General features: G+C 44.7%; 1 protein-coding gene across 1 annotated transcript; it reads right to left on the bottom strand.

The window, feature by feature from the left end:
• Window positions 1-18,683: 18,683 nt before the first annotated feature.
• LOC123106491 (outer envelope pore protein 16-2, chloroplastic) lies at window positions 18,684-20,040 on the bottom strand. The gene is made up of 6 exons (XM_044528641.1): window positions 19,817-20,040; window positions 19,587-19,704; window positions 19,473-19,504; window positions 19,345-19,378; window positions 19,178-19,245; window positions 18,684-19,066 (listed from the first exon to the last, which is right to left on the bottom strand). The coding sequence occupies exons 1-6, from the start codon at window positions 19,940-19,942 to the stop codon at window positions 18,923-18,925; spliced, it is 522 nt and encodes a 173-aa protein (XP_044384576.1). The 5' UTR covers window positions 19,943-20,040; the 3' UTR covers window positions 18,684-18,922.
• Window positions 20,041-22,408: the final 2,368 nt, after the last annotated feature.

Below are 22,408 nucleotides of genomic sequence, written 5' to 3'. Positions count from 1 at the left end.
TTATAACATTGGTCTTCATGTGACCTGGTAAGGTGATGTCATGCCTAGCACACCTGGCCGGAGGACCTATTGTTATAGTTTCCTTTTCTGCAAGATTATCCATTCTTCCATGAGGAAATTGTAAGACTTATTCTATAAGTTGTCCTTGATGGATCCTTTGTGTATCCAAAGTATGATCTTTGCTTGAAGACCATGTCAATGCTATCTCGAAGCATGTCTGTGGTACTCCATTTTTCAACAAGAACATTTGAAGCCCAAAGTTAAATGTTTCCTGCTCAATTATCCAAACACCACTGTATGGGTAATGTCATGAAATTTCTCTCCCTTTACCTAAAGAGTTTTCTACGTTATATCCTCTCATGGATATCGTGCTCTGCTTGTCCTTGGGAAGGATATTCCCCTGAAATATGTGTTTAAACACATTTTTTCCTTTCCATTGTTCTGTTTAATCTGATAATCATATTTTCCTTTCCATTGTCTGGTTTAACCTTTCTTGTGATCTATATGATCTAAGAAGTAATAACTCACTGCTTATGTAAACCCCTCGATGTACACCTCTGTCAGTAAGATCCTGTTACTATTGTTGATGACATTACGGTAGCCACCGATGGACGAGAACTTTGCCTATTGGTCCACCTTGTTCAACGAGCAGGAAAATGGTTCTCTTCGTCCCTCGCCCTTGGTATCGACGTTGTTGCCGACATAATCGATAGGCTACCCTCTGACATGCCTTTCCTGCATGATCACGCAAGACGTCTCCGCCCTTCCTACTTTTAACCCACATGGTGGGCCATAACCCCTAGTTCCACAGGATCAAAACCTGACTCTCCTGTACAACCCTGTTTCTAATGGTTGTTCCTCGCACCTGGCCTCGTATGTAATTCACGAGCCACCTTCCGTGTGATCCTCAATTCTGGTACTAAACACAATACTTGTTTCCGTTGCTTTGAACCCCTTTCACACTCCGTTTCAGGCAACGAGCGATTGCCTACCCGCTTGAAACTTCTGATGGTACCTCCTTACCTTACTCTCGATATTTTCTAAAGTTTTAGTTCGAGAGTTACTTTCCGCCACCTTCCCCGATGTTAGCTACCAGATAGTCAACCTTGCAGAGGTCCGTTCTCCCGGAATATACCCACCCTTTATTCTTTCGTAAGTACGATAGAGTTCCCGAAGAAAGGAAGCCGACTTCATCATGATGACCTGGAGTAGAGAAATAAAGACATCATGGTGACCTCTTCGAGAAGAACAACCAACACCGAGAAGACCCGTTAGAATTTCGTAACCAAATCCCTTCCCCCTTACTTCCACTCTTAAATCTCAGGATGAGATTTCTTGTAGTAGAGGAGATTTCTTGTAGTAGAGGAGAATCTCGGGACGAGGGGTGCAGCCCCTTTTCCTTCTTCCTCTCCCCCTCTTTCCTTCTCTCCTACTCCAACAAGGAAAGGAGGAGTCCTACTCCCGGTGAGAGTAGGACTCCCCCCTTTGTGCGCCCTCCTCCTAGGCCGGCCGCCTCCTGTGACGCCTGGATAATCAAGCTACAGTAACCTCTGCTAATGATGTCACGTCACTTCGATTACTGTTGCTAATCTCGCATCAGTTCGAAGCCGATTAAAATTCAAATTCAAAATTTGGCAAATAATAAAAGTTTTCAAACATCGAAACAAAATTGTTCGGAGTGTGCAGTTAAATGCCTAGGTAATTATAGTGCAGAAAACACCTTTTTAGAAAATGCCTAAATACATTAAAATGAAAGAAAACAAAATTAGACAAATAAATAAAAAGTAAAAGAACAAAACACCCCCCCCCCACTTGTTTTCCCTGGGCCTTAACCCACCGCACTGGCCCAGCCCACCTCCCCAGCTCCTTCCTCTGTTCACAGAAGCCTCATGGGCAGAGGAGGCGCGTCCATGGCCAGGGATCGCCACGCGCCGGCCATCCGAGCTCCCCGGCGAGTATAAGACCGTCCCCGACGCCCTAGGGTTCAGCCTCGTCCACTCTCCCTCGCGGTTCTCCCCCTCTCGCCCCAGATCCGCCACTCCGCTCGCAACCGCCGCCACCATCACCATGGCCAAGCTAGTTCTCGCGGCCACCGTTGTCCCCCCAGGCTGAGTCAACGTCAGGGACTCCTCCGGCCACCTCTACTTCGACTACACGGAACAGATCAACCCGGGAAGCCCCTGCTATGCCGGATCGAGGCCTTCTTCCTCCTGCTGCCACCGGCGAACTTCGTCGAATCCGGCCACCATCTGCACTACTAAGCTATCACCGAGCCTCCTTGTGCTCCCTCGGTGAGCTCCACTTCTTCCCCCTCTCTTTCTCCGCGGATCCGCACCCGTAGCCGTAGTCGCCGCCGTGCCATGCCTCGCCGCTCGCTCCTAGCTGCGCCCTGGGACGCGCCTCCGCATGCGAGGCCATGCCCCGGCCGAACCACCTGCACCACCGGCCGCGCCCCTACTCACCGTACCCCGCTTCGCTCCGGCCTCCGCCTGCTCCGCTCGCGCGCCGCCGCTGCCTCTCTGCTGCCACCGTTGCACACCGCCCACGCTCACAGCCGCTGCGCCCGCCCGTTGCGCGCGAGTGCCCACGCAGCCCTGTGCCCGCGGGTGGCCTCGCCGTTGCTGCCGTGCTCGCATGCTGTCACTGCTGCCTGCTGCTGGCCATGGCTGCGCCCGCCCGCCTGCACTGCAGCGCCCGCCGCGAACTCGCTCGCCCCGCCGTCCACCGGAGTCCTCGCCCCCGCACACGCCGCACCGCAGCCACCCGTCGCTGCACTCTGCTACTGCTCTGCTATAGTAACATTCAGTTAATGTAGCAGTAGATAGCTTTTGTGCTGCTATGCCATTTAGCTCTTAGGACAGCCCCTAAACAATAGCTAATCAAGTGCTAACATTAGTAAAAATAATATGTGAAGTAAGTACACTTGACAATCTTCATTTTACCCCACTGGACCAAATCCATTTGATGCGCGGATTAAATCCTATGCAATTCAGAAAATGCTAAGTTCTGTTAGCTGAAAAACTGATAAACAGCTTTATTTTTATAGCTACTTTAGAGCGGTTGATGATCAAGCAAATGAACATTTATACGGAGGAAAGTGTTACTAACATGTAGATCGCAGAAAAATGCTCACAATTGATATATGGCACAAAATCATAGGATGTACAGAACAATAGCTATAGCATCCGGAAAACAGCTAAGTGATGTTTAAAAACTGAGCAGTTCACAGACTTAGCAGAAATTCAGAGTTACCGGATATTGATTAAACTTCGGAAATTCTTAGTAATTCATCCGTAGCTCGGATGGAAAAACATTGTACATGAAAGTTGCTCAGAACGACGAGACGAACACAAATACGCAGTAGGTTCGTCTACCACACATCCCTAGCATAGTGAACATGCAACCTTCCCCCTTCGGTCCATCTGTCCAAAAATGCCAAACACCAGGGATACATTCCCAGATGTTTTCCCCCTTCGCCGGTAACACCTCCTACTGCGTTAGGTCACCTCTAGCACCGTGTATTGCCATGTTACGCTTTGTGATGCTTTGATTGCTCTGTTATTTATTGTGTTCCCCTTCCGTTACTTCTTTCCGGTAGACCCCGATGGCTGCCGGTGAACCCCAGTTCGACTACGGTGTTGACGACCCGTCCTTCTTGCCAGAGCAACCAGGCAAGCCCCCCTCTTGATCACCAGATATCACCTACTCTCCTATATACTGCTTGCATTAGAGTAGTGTAGCATGTTACTGCTTTCGTTATTCCTATCCTGATGCATAGCCTGTCCTTGCTACTACTGTTGATACCTTTACCTGCAATCCTACTTGCTTAGTATAGGATGCTAGTATTTCCATCAGTGGCCCTACATTCTTGTCCGTCTGCTGTGCTATACTATCGGGCCGTGATCACTCGGGAGGTGATCGCGGGTATATACTATGTACTTTATACATGATACATGTGGTGATTAAAGACAGGTCGGCTCGTAGGAGTACCCGCGAGTGGATCTTTGAGGCGGAGTGACAGGGCAGGTTGAGACTACCTGGGTGAGAGGTGGGCCTGGCCCTGGTCGGCGTTCGCGGATACTTAACACGCTTAACAAGATCTGGGTATTTGATCTGAGTCTGGCCATTTGGTCGATACGCACTAACCATCTACGCGGGAGTAGTTATGGGTATCCCGGCGTCGTGGTATCAGCCGAAGCCTTCGTGACGTCAGCGACTGAGCGGCGCACGACGGATTGGACTGGAACGCCACTAGGCTAGGTCTGCTTCCGGCCGCGTACGCAACATGCAGGTGTGCTATGGGCGATGGACCCAGACCCCTGTGCGCTTAGGTTTAGACCGGCGTGCTGACCGCTCTGTTGTGCCTAGGTGGGGTTGCGACGTGTTGATCTTCCGCGGCCGGGCATGACCCAGAAAAGTGTGTCCGGACAAATGGGATCAAGCGTGTTGGGTTATGTGGTGCACCCCTGCAGGGAAGTTAATCTATTCGAATAGTCGTGTCCCTCGGTAGAAGGACGACCCGGAGTTGTACCTTGACCTTATGACAACTAGAACCGGATACTTAATAAAACACACCCTTCCAAGTGCCAAATTCAACTCGGTGATCGCTCTCTAATAGGGCATCGAGGAGGGGATTGCCGGGTAGGATTATGCTATACGATGCTACTTGGAGGACTTCAGTCTACTCTCTTCTACCTGCTGCAAGATAGAGGCGACCAGAAGCGTAGTCTTCGATAAGACTAGCTATCCCCCTCTTATTCTGGCATTCTGCAGTTCAGTCCACTGATATGGCCCTTTACACATATATCCATGCATATGTAGTGTAGCTCCTTGCTTGCGAGTACTTTGGATGAGTACTCACGGTTGCCTTGTTCCCCCTTCTCTCCATATCTCTACCCGATTGTTGTGACCAGACGATGGAGCCCAGGAGTTAGACGCCACCGTCGATGACGACTACTACCCCGGAGGTGCCTACTACTACGTGCTGCCTGCTGACGATGACCAGGAGTAGTTAGGAGGATCCTAGGCAGGAGGCCTGCGCCTCGTTCGATCTGTATCCCCGTTTGTGCTAGCCTTCTTAAGGCAAACTTGTTTAACTTGTGTCTGTACTCAGATATTGTTGCTTCCGCTGACTCGTCTATGATCGAGCACTTGTATTCGATCCCTTGAGGCCCCTGGCTTGTATTATGATGCTTGTATGACTTATTTATGTTTTAGAGTTGTGTTGTGATATCTTCCCGTGAGTCCCTAATCTTGATCGTACACATTTGCGTGCATGATTAGTGTACGATTGAATCGGGGGTGTCACACCTCCCCCCTTGATCCTTTATATACGGGGGCAGGGGCACCCCATAGAGACAACAATTGATCATTGATCTCTTAGCCGTGTGCGGTGCCCCCCTCCACCATAGTCCACCTCGATAATACTGTAGCGGTGCTTAGGCGAAGCCCTGCGTCGGTAGAACATCAACATCGTCACCACGCCGTCGTGCTGACGAAACTCTCCCTCAACACTCGGCTGGATCGGAGTTCGAGGGACGTCATCGGGCTGAACATGTGCTGAACTCGGAGGTGTCGTACGTTTGGTACTTGATCGGTCGGATCGTGAAGATGTACGACTAAATCAACCGCGTTGTGCTAACGCTTCCGCTTTTGGTCTACGAGGGTACGTAGACAACACTCTCCCCTCTCGTTGCTATGCATCACCATGATCTTGCGTGTGCGTAGGAATTTTTTTGAAATTACTACATTCCCCAACAGTGGCATCCAAGCCAGGTTTTATGCGTATATGTCATATGCACGAGTAGAACACAAGTGAGTTGTGGGCGATATAAGTCATACTGCTTACCACATGTCATACTTTGGTTCGGCGGTATTGTTGGATGAAGCGGCCCGGACTGACATTACGCGTACGCTTACGCGAGACTGGTTCTAGCGACGTGCTTTGCACACAGGTGGCTGGCGGGTGTCAGTTTCTCCAACTTTAGTTGAACCGAGTGTGGCTACGCCCGGTCCTTGCGAAGGTTAAAACAACACCAACTTGACAAACTATCATTGTGGTTTTGATGCGTAGGTAAGAACGGTTCTTGCTAAGCCGTAGCAGCCACGTAAAACTTGCAACAACAAAGTAGAGGATGTCTATCATGTTTTTCCAGGGTATGTTGTGATGTGATATGGTCAAGACATGATGCTAAATTTTATTGTATGAGATGATCATGTTTTGTAACCGAGTTATTGGCAACTGACAGGAGCCATATGGTTGTCGCTTTATTGTATGCAATGCAATCGCCCTGTAATGCTTTACTTTATCACTAAGCGGTAGCGATAGTCGTAGAAGCATCAATATGATGACTACTTGATAGTTTAGTGCACCATGCTTAACGGCTTAGAATCGGGACTTCAAAGACGTTTTGAACGTCATGGACCATATGAGATGTTCCAGGAGTTGAAGTTAATATTTCAAGCAAATAACCGAGTTGAGAGATATAAAGTCTCCAACAAGTTCTATAGCTAAAAGATGGAGGAGAATAGCTCAAGCAGTGAGCATGTGCTCAGATTGTCTGGGTACTACAATCGCTTGAATCAAGTGGGAGTTAATCTTCCAGATAAGATATTGATTGACAGAATTCTCTAGTCACCATCACCAAGTTAATAGAACTTCGTGATGAACTATAATATGCAAGGGATAACGGAAACGATTCCCAATCATTTCGTGATGCTGAAATCAACGAAGATAGAAATCAAGAAAAACAACAAGTGTTGATGGTTAACAAGACCACTAGTTTCAAGAAAAGAGCAAAGGGAAGAAGGGGAACTTCAAGATGAACGGCAAGCAAGTTGCTGCTCAAGTGAAGAAGCCCAAGTCTGGACCTAAGCCTGAGACTAAGTGCTTCTACTGCAAAGGGACTAATCACTGGAAGCGGAACTGCCCCAAGTATTTGACGGATAAGAAGGATGGCAGAATGAACAAAGGTATATTTGATATACAAATTATTGATGTGTATTTTACTAGTGTTTGTAGCAACCCCTCGGTATTTGATACTGGTTCAGTTGCTAAGAGTAGTAACTCGAAACGGGAGTTGCAGAATGAACAGAGACTAGTTAAGGGTGAAGTGACGATGTGTATTGGAAGTGGTTCCAAGATTGATATGATCATCATCGCACACTCCCTACACTTTCGGGATTAGTGTTGAACCTAAAATAAATGTTATTTAGTGTTTGCGTTGAGCATGAATATGATTGGATCATGTTTATTGCAATACGGTTATTCATGTAAGTTAGAGAATAATTGTTGTTCTGTTTACATGAATAAAACCTTCTATGGTCATACACCCAATGAAAATGGTTTGTTGGATCTCGATCGTGGTGATAAACATTTTCATAATATTGAAGCCAAAAGATGCAAAGTTAATAATGATAGTGCAACTTATTTGTGGCACTGCCGTTTAGGTCATATTGGTGTAAAGCGCATGAAGAAACTCCATGCTGATGGACTTCTGGAATCACTTGATTATGAATCCTTTGATGCTTGCAAACCATGCCTCATGGGCAAGATGACTAAGACTCTGTTCTCCAGAACAATGGAGCGAGCAACTGACTTATTGGAAATAATACATACTGATGTATGCGGTCCGAGAGTGTTAAGGCTCACGACAAGTATCGTTATTTTCTGACCTTCACAGATGATTTGAGCAGATATGGGTATATCTACTTGATGAAACACAAGTCTGAAACATTTGAAAAGTTCAAAGAATTTCAGAGTGAATAAAGTTTCTACGGTATGATCGCATAAGTAAAACATTTGAGTTACGAGTTTGGCCTTCAGTTAAAACAATGTGAAATAGTTTCACTACTCACGCCACCTGGAACACCACAGTGTAATGGTTTGTCCGGACGTCATAACCGTACTTTATTAGATATGGTGCGATCTATGTTGTTTCTTACCGATTTACCACTATAGTTTTGGGGTTATGCATTAGAGACAGCTACATTCACGTTAAAAAGGGGCACCATCTAAATCCGTTGAGACGACACCGTATGAACTATGGTTTGGCAAGAAACCAAAGTTGTCATTTCTTAAAGTTTGAGGTAGTGATGCTTATAAGAAAAAGTTTCATCCTGATAAGCTCAAACTCAAATCGGAGAAATGTGTCTTCATAGGATACCCAAAGGAGACAGTTGGGTACACCTTCTATCACAGATCCGAAGGCAAGATATTCGTTGCTAAGAATGGATCCTTTCTAGAGAAGGAGTTTCTCTCGAAAGAAGTGAGTGGGAGGAAAGTAGAACTTGATGAGGTAATTGTACCTTCTCTCTAATTGGAAAATATCTCATCACTGAAATCAGTTCCAGTGATACCTACACAAATTATTGAGGAAGTTAATGATGATGATCATGAAACTTCAGATCAAGTTACTACCAAACCTCGTAGGTCAACCAGAGTAAGATCCGCACCAGAGTGGTACGGTAATCCTGTTCTGGAAGTTATGTTACTAGACCATGACGAACCTACGAACTATGAGGAAGCGATAATGAGCCCAGATTCCGCGAAATGGCTTGAGGCCATGAAATCTGATATGGGATCCATGTATGAGAACAAAGTGTGGACTTTGGTTGACTTGCCCGATGACCGGTAAGCCATAGAAAATAAATGGATCTTCAAGAGGAAGACAGACGCTGATAGTAGTGTTACTATCTAAAAAGCTAGAATTGTCGCAAAAGGTTTTCGACAAGTTCAAGGTGTTAACTACGATGAGAGTTTCTCACTCGTATCTATGCTTAAGTCTGTCCGAATCTTGTTAGCAATTGCCGCATTTTATGAAATCTGGCAAATGGATAAACAAAACTGCATTTCTTAATGGATTTATTAAAGAAGAGTTGTATATGATGCAACCAGAAGGTTTTGTCAATCCTAAAGGTGCTAACAAAATATACAAGCTCCAGCGATCCATCTATGGACTGGTGCAAGCATCTCGGAGTTGGAATATATGCTTTGATAAGTTGATCAAAGCATATAGTTTTATACAGACTTGCGGTGGAGCCTGTATTTACAAGAAAGAGAGTGGGAGCACTACAACATTTCTGATAAGTATATGTGAATGACATATTGTTGATCAGAAATAATGTAGAATTATTCTGCAAAGCATAAAGGAGTGTTTGAAAGGAGTTTTTTCAAAGAAAGACCTAGGTGAAGCTGCTTACATATTGAGCATCAAGATCTATAGAGATAGATCAAGACACTTGATAAGTTTTTTCAATGAGTATATACCTTGACAAGATTTCGAAGTAGTTCAAAATGGACCAGTCAAAGAAAGAGTTCTTGCCTGTGTTACAAGGTGTGAAATTGAGTAAGACTCAAAGCCCGACCACGGCAGAAGATAGAAAGAGAGTGAAAGTCATTCCCTATGCCTCAGCCATAGGTTCTATAAAGTATGCCATGCTGTATACCATATCTATTGTATACCCTACACTGATTTTGGCAAGGGAGTACAATAGTGATCTAGGAGTAGATCACTGGACAGCGGTCAAAATTATCCTTAGTGGAATAAGGATATGTTTCTCGATTATGAGGTGTCAAAAGGTTCGTCGTAAAGAGTTATGTCGATGCAAGCTTTGACACCGATCTGGATGACTCTAAGTCTCGATCTAGATACATATTGAAAGTGGGAGCAATTAGCTAGAGTAGCTCCATGCAGAGCATTGTAGACATAGAAAAATGCAAAATACATAACGGATCTGAATGTGAAAGACCCGTTGACTAAGATTCTCTCACAAGCAAAACATGATCACACCTTAGTACTCTTTGGGTGTTAATCACATAGCGATGTGAACTAGATTACTGAATCTAGTAAACCCTTTGGGTGTTGGTCACATGGCGATGTGAACTATGGGTGTTAATCACATGATGATGTGAACTATCGATGTTAATCACATGGTGATGTGATCTAGATTATTGACACTAATGCAAGTGGGGGAATGAAGGAAATATGCCCTAGAGGAAATAATAAAGTTATTATTTATTTCCTTATTTCATGATAAATGTTTATTATTCATACTAGAATTGTATTAACCGGAAATATAATACATGTGTGAATACATAGACAAACAGAGTGTCACTAGTATGCCTCTACTTGACTAGCTCATTAATCAAAGATGGTTATGTTTCCTAACCATGGACAAAGAGTTGTTATTTGATTAACAGGATCACATCATTAGGAGAATGATGTGATTGACATGACCCATTCCGTTAGCTTAGCACACGATCGTTTAGTATGTTGCTATTGCTTTCTTCATGACTTATACATGTTCCTATACTATGAGATTATGCAACTCCCGTTTATCGGAGGAACACTTTGTGTGCTACCAAAGGTCACAACATAACTGGGTGATTATAAAGGTGCTCTATAAGTGTCTCCGAAGGTACTTGTTGGGTTGGTGTATTTCGAGATTAGGATTTGTCACTCCGATTGTCGGAGAGGTATCTCTAGGCCCTCTCGGTAATGCACATCACTTAAGCCTTGCAAGCATTGCAACTAATGATATAGTTGCGGGATGATGTATTACAGAACGAGTAAAGAGACTTGCCGGTAACGAGATTGAACTAGGTATTGAGATACTGACGATCGAATCTCGGGCAAGTAACATACCGATAAAAAAGGGAACAACGTATGTTGTTATGCGGTCTGACCGCTAAAGATCTTCATAGAGTATGTGGGAGCCAATATGAGCATCCAGGTTCCGCTATTGGTTATTGACAGGAGATGTGTCTCAGTCATGTCTACATAGTTCTCGAACCCGTAGGGTCTGCACGCTTAACGTTTCGATGACAGTTATATTATGAGTTTATATGTTTTGATGTACCGAAGGAGTTCGGAGTCCCGGATGAGATTGGGGACATGACGAGGAGTCTCGAAATGGTCGAGATGTAAAGATCGACATATTGGACGACTATATTCGGACATCGGAAAGGTTCCGAGTGATTCGGGTATTTATCGGAGTACCGGAGAGTTACGAGAATTCGCCGGGGAGTATATGGGCCTTATTGGGCCATACGGGAATAGAGGAGAGAGGCCAAAAGGAAGGAGGCGCGCACCCCCCTCTGGTCCGAATTGGACGAGGGGTGCAGCCCCTTTTCCTTCTTCCTCTCCCCCTCTTTCCTTCTCTCCTACTCCAACAAGGAAAGGAGGAGTCCTACTCCCGATGGGAGTAGGACTCCCCCCTTGGTGCGCCCTCCTCCTAGGCCGGCCGCCTCCCCCCTTGCTCCTTTATATACGGGGGCAGGGGGGCACCCCATAGAGACAACAATTGATCATTGATCTCTTAGCCGTGTGCGGTGCCCCCTCCACTATAGTCCACCTTGATAATACTGTAGCGGTGCTTAGGCGAAGCCCTGCGTCGGTAGAACATCAACATCGTCACCACGCCGTCGTGCTGACGAAACTCTCCCTCAACACTCGGCTGGATCGGAGTTCGAGGGACATCATCGGGCTGAACGTGTGCTGAACTCGGAGGTGTCGTACGTTCGGTACTTGATCGGTCAGATCGTGAAGACGTACGACTACATCAACCGCGTTGTGCTAACGCTTCCGCTTTCGGTCTACGAGGGTACGTAGACAACACTCTCCCCTCTCGTTGCTATGCGTCACCATGATCTTGCATATGCGTAGGATTTTTTTTGAAATTACTACGTTCCCCAACACTTTTCCTACCAATCTATCCCCCTAGGAGCATGTGCGTAGTGCTTTGGTTTTTGATGGCTTGTAGATTTTTGCAATAAGTATGTGAGTTCTTTATGACTAATGTTGAGTCCATGGATTATACGCACTCTCATCCTTGCATCATTGCTAGCCTCTTCGGTACCGTGCATTGCCCTTTCTCACATTGAGAGTTGGTGCAAACTTCGCCGGTGCATCCAAACCTCGTGATATGATTCGCTCTTTCACACATAAATCTCCTTATATCTTCCTCAAAACAGCCACCATACCTACCTATTATGGCATTTCCATAGCCATTCCGAGATATATTGCCATGCAACTTTCCACCATTCCGTTTATCATGACATCTTCATCATTGTCATATTGCTTAGCATGATTATGTAGTTGACGTAGTATATGTGGCAAAGCCACCATTCATAATTCTTTCATACATGTCACTCTTGATTCATTGCATATCCCGGTACACCACCGGAGGCATTCATATAGAGTCATACTTTGTTCTAGTATCGAGTTGTAATCATTGAGTTGTAAATAAATAGAAGTGTGATGATCATCATTTAATTGAGCATTGTCCTAATAAAAAAAAGAAGAAAGGCCAAAAGAAAAAAAAGAAGGCCCAAAAAAATATATAAAGAGGGGCAATGCTACTATCCTTTTTTTCCACACTTGTGCTTCAAAGTAGCACCATAATCTTCATGATAGAGAGTCTCTTGTTCTGTCACTTTCATATACTAGTGGGAATTTTTCATTATAGAACTTGGCTTGTATATTCCAACAATGGGCCTCCTCAAGTGCCCTAGGTCTTCGTGAGCAAGCAAGTTGGATGCACACCCACTTAGTTTCTTTTGTTGAGCTTTCATATATTTATAGCTCTAGTGCATCCGTTGCATGGCAATCCCTACTCTTTGCATTAACATCAATCGATGGGCATCTCCATAGCCCATTGATTAGCCTCGTTGATGTGAGACTTTCTCCTTTTTTGCTTCTCCACATAACCCCCATCATCATATTCTATTCCACCCATAGTGCTATATCCATGGCTCACGCTCATGTATTGCGTGAAGGTTTATAAAGTTTGAGATTACTAAAGTATGAAACAATTGCTTGGCTTGTCATCGGGGTTGTGCATGATGAGAGCATTCTTGTGTGACAAAAATCGAGCATGACTAAACTATATGATTTTGTAGGGATGAACTTACTTTGGCCATGTTATTTTGAGAATACATAATTGCTTAGTTAGTATGCTTGAAGTATTATTATTTTTTATGTCAATATGAAATTTTATCTTGAATCTTTCGGATCTGAATATTCATACCACAATTAAGAAGAATTACATTGAAATTATGCCAAGTAGCACTCCGCATCAAATTTTTTTTTAATCATTTACCTACTCGAGGACGAGCAGGATTTAAGCTTGGGGATGCCTGATACATCTCCAACGTATCTATAATTTTTGATTGCTCCATGCTATATTATCTACTGTTTTGGACCATATTGGGCTTTATTTTCCAATTTTATATTACTTTTGGGACTAAGCTATTAACCGGCGGCCCAGCCCAGAATTGCTGTTTTTTTGCCTATTTCAGTGTTTTGAAGAAACGGAATATCAAACGGAGTCCAAACGGAATGAAACCTTCGGGAACGTGATTTTCTCACCGAACATGATCCAGGAGACTTGGACCCCACGTCAAGAAAGAAGGCAGGTGGCCACGAGGGTGGGGGGCGCGCCCACCCCCCTAGGGCGTGCCCCCAGCCTCGTGGGCCCCCCATTGCTCCGCCGACGTACTCCTTCCTTCTATATATACCTACGTACCCCCAAACGATCAGATACAGAGCCAAAAACATAATTCCACCGCCGCAACCTTCTGTACCCACGAGGTCCCATCTTGGGGCCTGTTCTGGAGCTCTGCCGGAAGGGGAATCCACCATGGAGGGCTTATACATCATCACCATAGCCCCTCCGATGAAGTGTGAGTAGTTTACCTCAGACCTTCGGGTCCATAGTAGTAGCTAGATGGATTCTTCTCTCTTTTTGGATCTCAATACAATGTTCTCCCCCTCTCTCGTGGAGATCTATTCGATGTAATCTTCTTTTTGCGGTGTGTTTGTTGAGACCGATGAATTGTGGGTTTATGATCAAGATTATCTATGAACAATATTTGAATCTTCTCTGAATTCTTTTATGTATGATTGGTTATCTTTGTAAGTCTCTTCGAATTATCAGTTTTGTTTGGCCTACTAGATTGGTTTTTCTTGCAATGGGAGAAGTGCTTAGCTTTGGGTTCAATCTTGCGGTGTCCTTTCCCAGTGACAGTAGGGGCAGTAAGGCACGTGTAGTATTGTTGCCATCGAGGATAACAAGATGGGGTTTTCATCATATTACATGAATTTATCCCTCTACATCATGTCATCTTGCTTAAGGCGTTACTCTGTTTTCTTGAACTTAATACTCTAGATGCATGTTGGATAGCGGTCGATGAGTGGAGTAATAGTAGTAGATGAAGGCAGGAGTCGGTCTACTTGTCTCGGACGTGATGCATATATACATGATCATACCTAGATATTCTCATAACTATGCTCAATTCTGCCAATTGCTCAACAGTAATTTGTTCACCCACCGTAAAATACTTATGCTCTTGAGAGAAGCCACTAGTGAAATCCATGGCCCCCAGGTCTATTCTCATCATATTAATCTTCCTACGCTTTATTATTGCTTTGCTTTTATTTTACCTTTTATTTTACTTTGCATCTTTATCACAAAAATACCAAAAATATTATCTATCAGATCTCACTCTCGTAAGTGACCATGAAGGGATTGACAACCCTTATTCGCTTTGGTTGCGAGGAGTTATTTGCTTTGTGTAGGTACGAGGGACTCGCGCATAGCCTCCTACTGGATTGATACCTTGGTTCTCAAAAACTGAGGGAAATACTTACGCTACTTTGCTGCATCATTCTCTCCTCTTCGAGGAAATCCAACGCAAGCTCAAGAGGTAGAAGGAAGTTTCAGAGGATGGTTGTGCGGCGAGGCAGGAGTGCCGTCGGTCGCGGAAGCCTAGGCTAGATCGGGTGAGGTGAGAGAGGAAGAAGAGAAACATCGGCTGGAGATTGAAGATAACCATTGAATTTTGATCCAATGGTTGAGAAAGGAGGGAGATTGACTGGCCCAAATTTTCTTTTAAAAAATTAGACAACTGACATATAGCAAATCCTTTATTCTGTACCCATTCAGGAGGTTTATCCAGTTTTAGTGTCAGAGAGCACATTTGCGTCTTAAGAGCATCTTCAATAAAATGCAAATTTAGAGACGTAAAACTAGGAGATGTAAAATCTACATCACAAAAAGTGCATTTTATATCTCAAAAAAGGCAACTCCAACAAATGACGTAAATTGATGATGTAAAAGTGCAAATGAAGATGTAAAACCTGCTAATGGCCGCGCGGCTGCTGTACGGCCGCTTGAACATTTAAATAGCAATAAATTTCAGATTTCTACCAATAAAAGTGCATCGTATCAATCAGAAGTTTGAAATCCTACGACCAAAAGTGAATTGTCTCAAACAAAGTTCTTGGTCCAACAAATTAAAATGCACATAAACATCAAACATAACACTCAATTTTCGTCCTCTCCATTGTAACTAGCGGCATTGATCATCATTATTAATGGCTTCTTTGTCAACGTTTTCATGAGTTGAAGTCTCGTTGTCGTGAACTCCATTGAAAGCCCCTTCACTGCGACTTCCCATGCCCATGTTGCCGCCGAAGCCATCTCTCATGCCACTCATGTTGCCACAAAAGCCACCTTCATTGCCGCCCGCGTTGCTGCCAAAGCCACCTCCCATGTTGCCACCAAATGCACCATTCATGGCACCTCCCATCATATTCATGTAGCCGCCCATTCCACTCCCATTCCTCCTGTCATGCAGCCTCCCGTTTCTTCCATGGCTCCCATGGCACCTCCCGTTCCTCCTCGCATCATGTTTCTCATGAGCATTTGCTTTTCATGCTCATTTCATCACGACAAAGCTCGACATATGCCTTTGCCTTGGGATCAAGAGTAGATGTGTCCATGAACATAAACTTAAGTGCCTTCTCTTTCACCATCTTGTACTCTTTGGTCGCCGCCTTCCTCTCCTCTAATTCAATCTTTCTCTCCTTGACCGCCGCCAACCTCTCCTCGACCGCCACCCTCTTCTCCCCGCCCGTCGCCCTCCGCCGCTACGCTTCTCCCCTCTCCTCGATTTCTTTTAACTGCAACAATTTTTTTCTTCGGCATTCTCTTTCCTCACAACGAGAATGAAGTCAAACCCTTCTTTAAGATCATTGTCTTTGGCCTTGAAACTCTTCACTTTCTTAGTTCCATCGGGCCTATATGATTTAGTCACTGGATGAGGAGTGGGGCTCCTTCTCTCCCCTCCAGGGCCATCTTCTTCATCCTTCATTATCATGCTTTACTTTTTCGAAGCATCAAAAACTTCTCTAGTTTTCCGCTTCTCCTCATTCTTGAGCTCTTTGTAGCAATGATGGAAAGGGAAAGCCTTTCCTTTATTCTTCCTCTTCTCTTTTTTATTGTTCCTCTCTCAAAATAATCCTTACGCAATCATTTTCTACAAGAATACAATCAAGATGTCATCATCAAATAGGGAGCATCTCAATATTTGCGAAAAGTAGAGAAAGCACACATGTAGCAAATGATTACCAAGTCATATCACCGCAACCACTCGGGTTCATGCGCTCAACATTTGCCAAGCAACTGGCCCACTTTTGGCATTCGGTGTTGATGGTGCCCCAACGTTGATGAATAGCCCCTTGATCGAAAATGGCCGCTAGTGTTGCGCTCATCGAAGTACTCCTCGATGCGTTGCCAATACGTGTTCCCGGCTTGGTCGGTCCCAACGGATGAATCAAGAGAGACTTTTTAGATGCAATGCAAATCAACACATCTTCGGTGTTGGTATAATTTACGGTTCTTCCATTCATAACGAAGCCCTTTTCGCCCATGTCGAGATTATCATCATCAAACTAAGCATTATATTCTTGTGATGCATACTTTTGAGAGAAATAATCATCATTTGACGCATTTGTCGCACGCATGAAAGTTCATCATCAGGACTACAAATCGACGTACACGTAATCAACCTCACATTTTATTCGTGTCCAAAATTGAAAGAACAAACAAGAGCACAAAAAAATCGAATGATTTTTTTACCTTTGCTACATTTTGTCGAACACGTTGGATGCGGTGGTCGTGGGCGTGACCATATCTTCCTCCATGGCCAACTGTGGCGATGGCGAAGGTGGAGGAAGGGCTCCTTGGCCGGAAACGAACGCCAAGGCCGGCGGCGGCAGCTGATTGGTTGACGTAGCCGCGTCCGACATCAAATTCTTGGCCGCCCCATATTGGTCATTCCACATCGGATTGTGCCCCCACGTCGCTGGCCGCTTCATGCCTCCATCGCGGGGCTTGGTTGCCCGCTGCTTCTTCGTTGGCGGGTCGCACGATCGGTCGGGGTGGGGCAAAACCGGGACACCAATATGACGGCAGCGGCATGGAGGCAGACGTTGGATTGGGTAAAGTGGTCGTGCCGGCTGCGGTGGAGACGACGGGGTCATCGGCGTTGGCCATGCCGTCGGCGGCCGGCCAAATGAATGCAGTTGTGCAGTTGACACACACCCGCTTATTCTACATCTTCCGTAAATGGAGATGTAAATTTGCATCTCCAGGTGTTTGTGTTTTACATCCTCAAATTTGCATCTACAAATTCTACATTATCTGTTGGAGATAGGTTTTACATTATATGTAAATTTGCATCTCCAGCTGTTTGTGTTTTACATCCTCAAATTTGCGTCTACATTATCTGTCGAAGATATATGTTTTACATTATATGTAAATTTGCATCTCCAGGTGTTTGTGTTATACATCCTCAAATTTGCATCTACATTATTTGTTGGGTGCATCTACACTACATTATCTGTTGGAGATAGGTTTTGCATTATATGTAAATTTGCATCTTCTGGTGTTTGTGTTATACATCCTCAAATTTACATCTACATTATCTGTTGGGTGCATCTACATTATCTGTTGGAGATAGGTTTTACATTATATGTAAATTTACATCTTCAGGTGTTTGTGTTATACATTCTCAAATTTGCATCTATATTATCTGTTGGGTGCATGTATGTTTTACATTATCTGTTGAAGATGGTGTTTGTGCTATACATCCTCAAATTTGCATGTACATTATCTGTTGGGGCATTATCTGTTGAAGATGGTGTTTGTTATCTTTTAAAGATGGTGTTTGTGTTATACATCCTCAAATTTGCATCTACATTATCTGTTGGATGCATCTACATTATCTGTTGATATAATTTTGCATCTCCAAGTGTTTATGTTATACATCCTCAAATTTACATCTACATCATTATCTGTTGGGTGCATGTATGTTTTACATTATCTGTTGAAGATGGGTTACACATCTACATTATCTGTTGAAGATGGATTTTACATTGGGTGCATGATCAAGATGGGTTTTACATTGGGTGCATGTATGTTTTACATTATCTGTTGAAGATGGGTTACGCATTTACATTATCTGTTGAAGATGGGTTTTACATTATCTGTTGAAGATTGGTTTTTTGGTCTTGGAGAAGTGCAAGTTAGTTCTACATTATCGGTTGAAGATGAATTTTGGGCCTGAAACAAAAATTGCATAAACTCCACACTATGTTCACGCTTAACCTCCGGAAACAAAAATTGCATAAACTCTGCTACGCAACATAGTGTGGGTTTTTGGGCCAGAAGAGGCACCACCTGTTCACGTTTAACCTCCGGAAACAAAAATTGCATAAACTCTGCTCCGCAACATAGCGTGCCCTTGCTCATGCAGGCTTCTCAGACACAACATTGCATCTCACGGCAGAACACTACTCCAGCAACTCTATCCTCATCTAGACATCCATACGGTCATAGAGGATTCGAGGTCTCAAACTCGTGAGCATAGTGCCATAAATAGAACACATAGAGCAAAGGGAACAAACATTACATGAGAAATTCTAACGAAATTCGGACTTGCTTGGTGGCAGGACTAGCTAGCAGATGGGACAGAGCGCACAAACTGTCAAAGGTACATGGAGAAATTAAGGGAAATACAGTACTACGTTTCAAGTGTTGCTCCAAATTTCTTAGCCCTCGCCCCACGTTCCGCTGCTTAGAATATGCCGGAGAGCATGGTCGCCGCGCTCGACAGTGCGGCTCCGGTGATGGCGAAATGAACGACGTGGTCGGAGTGCCCGTTGTCCCCGGTCAGGGCGACTGCCGCTCCGGCGATCGCCCCTGCTATCGCGCTGTTCTTCTGCAGCAGCACCATCAGGTTAACAAGCACAAGTTAGTTAAGCAGCCAGTTAATTCTAAAGCTGATCTGAAACAGCAGGTAGAAAAATAATTTGGAGATCGAGAAACCAACCCAGTCATGGTGTCCTCTGGCCTCTCTCAGGCCGTACGTTATCCCAGAGTAGACTCCGGCTGCCAATCCTACCGGAAGAACGATACATATTATAAGGTGTGCTATAAAAGAATATGTTCCGAGCTAAAATAGTTAGTTGGTGGCTTGGTGCCAAAATGAATACTAACCCCACTGGATGGCCTCCTTGCTTGCCGATTTAACCTGCAAATCAAGGTGCGAGCTAGTGGTCAGAGGGAGAAGAACCAGCTATCGAAACAGATAATTTGAGCCTTGAAAAGCAAGCCTTGCAGCTTACCACTGCATCGAGCGACTTCTGGCCGTCATCCCCTGTGGAGAGTCGAGTTCATCAGCTCAGGCTTAACGGAAACAGAGAGAAAAGAGGTACTGTCCAGGAGAAAAGAGGTATTACCTCTGGCGCTCGAGAAATGGCTCCTCTTGGCGGTGCTGTCCAGCCCCGTCGAGTCTCCTCCCATCCCTTCGACGGCGACGAAGTATGCCTCCCGCGACACAGCCCTCGCCGCTCCGACCTGCCATCATACCAGCCCGGAGCAGTCAGATCGGTTAAACACGAGACGAGCAGGAGAAAAACGATGGAGCAGAGCACGCGTGTACGGTGGTTGGAGAAAAAAAGGCACGTACTCCGGCGGCGCGGATGAAGCTGTCGGCGACGCGGTTGAGCAGCGGGTGGCCGAGGTCGAGGAGCGGGCGCCGGTCCATGCTCGCCACCTCGTCCTTGAGCGTGCGCGCGTCAAGCCTGCTGCCCATCTCTCCCTCACAGCCGGTCTTCTCTCTTCTCTTGCTTGCTATGGACTGCGTGCTGCACTGGCGATGCGATAGAGAGGTGCCGAGCGGTGGAGTCGACGGCCTCGGTTTTATGAACGGGGCCGGGGAGGCGCGCGCGGGTACACGCGTGGGGCGCCGCGCGGCGACGTGTCCGTGCCGCTCCTCGTGGCGGGCTGTGCGCGCCCATGGCGCAGGCGGCAGAGCGTTCGGGAAGATTCTCCATGCGCTACGAGGTAGAGGGGCGCGTGGCAGGAGAACGTTGGGCCGAGCTGAGGGGGTCACCGCACTACGAGAGACCTCCTTTTCCCTGAGGCAAACTACGAGACCTCCTGTTTGGCGTCAGACCAGTGGCGTGAGTGTTTTTTCCTTTTCCTTTTTTTTATTTTCTTTCTTTTTCATTTTTTCCTCCTTTTCCCTAAGACAAACTACGAGACCTCCTATTTTCTTTTTTTCTTTTTTTTTTTTGCGAATCAACTGTGGTTGAGTTGGTTATAGGTGGACAGTGGTATCCCCAGTCCAGTAGGGTTCAAATCCTTGTGCTCGCATTATTTCTGGATTTATTTCAGGATTCCGGCGATGTGCTTTCAATGGGAGGAGACGTTTCCGCCAATGACGAGGCGCCTACAGTGACTTCGTAAATCTCAAGATGATATGCCGACTCAGTCTCTCGAAGGTGCTTATAGGGGTAGGGTGTGCGTGTGTGCGTTTATAGGGGTGAGTGTGTGCGCGTGTATATGAGCGCTTGTGGCTGTACTGATGCTCAAAAAAAGTGGCGTGAGTGTTTTTTCCTTTTCCTTTTTTTATTTTCTTTCTTTTTCATTTTTTCAAAATGTTGGGATTTTCAAAAGGATTCATGAATTAAAATAAAATTGATTTCAATAAAATATTTTAAAATAAAACAATTCATAACTTTTTGTTTCGATTTTTTTCGAATTTGAATAAAAATAATAATTTTAAAATGTTCATAAATTTGAAAAATATTGGTGAATTTAAAAAAATCATTTTCAAAAGGTATTCATGAATTAAAATCCCTGTTAAAAATATTTTAGAATTGTTCAGCTTTAGTTTTGAAAAAAAGTTTATACCAAAAATATGTTCATTGTATATTAATTGTTTTCACTATGTATTAGAAAAATGGTTAGTGTGTATTGAAAACATGTTCAACATATATTAAGAAAATGTCTACTTTGTATTAAAAAATCATTGTATATTAAAAATTGTTTATCGTGTATTAAAAAAATTTGTTCATCATGTTTTAAAGAGGGAAAAATCAAACATTTTCTGAAATTGAGATCCGAGTGGTGCACACGAGGACGATTAACTCAATTCAAGCCATCAGATTGAGGTAATACACTACATCCTGCTTCTCCGTATTGATGATTCAAGCACCGTATGAGAATTATGGTTTATTTCTACAAGGGTGATGGTGTCCTGGACTAGGGGTATTCATCACGTCATCTCCCGACCAGTGGGTCGGGCCGAGGACCCCATGACGATTCACTAATGTGCCACTTCGGGCAGCCCATGACGTATACAAGGAAGATTCCACAAGACTTAATGATCAAGAGAAGGATCCCTCTCCACCGACATATCCAACTAGGAGTCTTGTTATCCTAGGCCTCCGGTACATTATATAAGCCAAGGCCAAGCTAGTCAATAGATCATTATGACATTTACCATCTTCATACCCCTAGGGTTTAGACCACAACTTATGATCTCGAGTTAGATCAACTCTGTACTCGATACGTCATCATCAATATAAACAAGAGCAGGACGTAGGGTTTTACCTCCCTCGAGAGGGCCAGAACCTGGGTAAAAACATCGTGTCCCTCGTCTCATGTGACCCATCGATCCGATCTCATAGCTCGGGCCCCCTACCCGAGATCTGCCGGTTTTGACACCAACACTGGTGCTTTCATTGAGAGTCCACTGTGTGATCGCAAAGAATCGATGGCTTATCTGCAGACCGTGCAGTTTTTCTGGATAGCGGGTTCGTGCTCACCAACACCGCTTCCTCGAGCGTTGCTTTGAAGAATCCTTGATGAAATTGTGTGGAATTGAGTCTATAATGACCCCGTAAAATTTCGTCGTATTCCGATGGAGGAATCTCCAGCGATCTACAATATACCAGAGCTCTGTCAAATTTGAAAGTGAATCCGGCCGAGTTTAGGGCGAGGAGTCCAGCGTCCAGGCCGGACATACTTTGAAAGATCCAACCGTTTATCAGCCGCAGAATTAGTATATCGATCACCCCTCAATTTTTCAGCTCAGTCCGACTGTCCAAACTTCGGGAACGGCTCGAGGAGTGCGTCTATTTTCAGATCTGTTTCCTGCGCGAAAACAAATCTGACCCGAATTCATCTTTTTTCATGAATGAGATATTGGACATCTTTTTGGAGGAATTTCCTCTTTCTAGGGTATTGTGTGTTGTTCTCAAACACGTGCCTA

The sequence above is a fragment of the Triticum aestivum genome, chromosome 5A (genome assembly GCF_018294505.1).
Source record: "Triticum aestivum cultivar Chinese Spring chromosome 5A, IWGSC CS RefSeq v2.1, whole genome shotgun sequence".
Lineage (NCBI taxonomy): Eukaryota > Viridiplantae > Streptophyta > Magnoliopsida > Poales > Poaceae > Triticum > Triticum aestivum.
Note: the sequence above shows the minus strand (reverse complement) of the source record. Positions and strands in the feature narration are given on the sequence as shown.

What these genes read in the sequence shown, in the direction of transcription:
- LOC123106491 (XM_044528641.1), bottom strand. Translation starts at nt 19,942, where the DNA reads ATGGGCAGCAGGCTTGACGCGCGCACGCTCAAGGACGAGGTGGCGAGC. An exon ending in AGAAGTCGCTCGATGCAGTG is followed by an intron (nt 19,379 to 19,472) that starts GTAAGCTGCAAG and finishes CTTGATTTGCAG; the next exon opens with GTTAAATCGGCAAGCAAGGA. An exon ending in CCAGAGGACACCATGACTGG is followed by an intron (nt 19,067 to 19,177) that starts GTTGGTTTCTCG and finishes GTGCTGCTGCAG; the next exon opens with AAGAACAGCGCGATAGCAGG.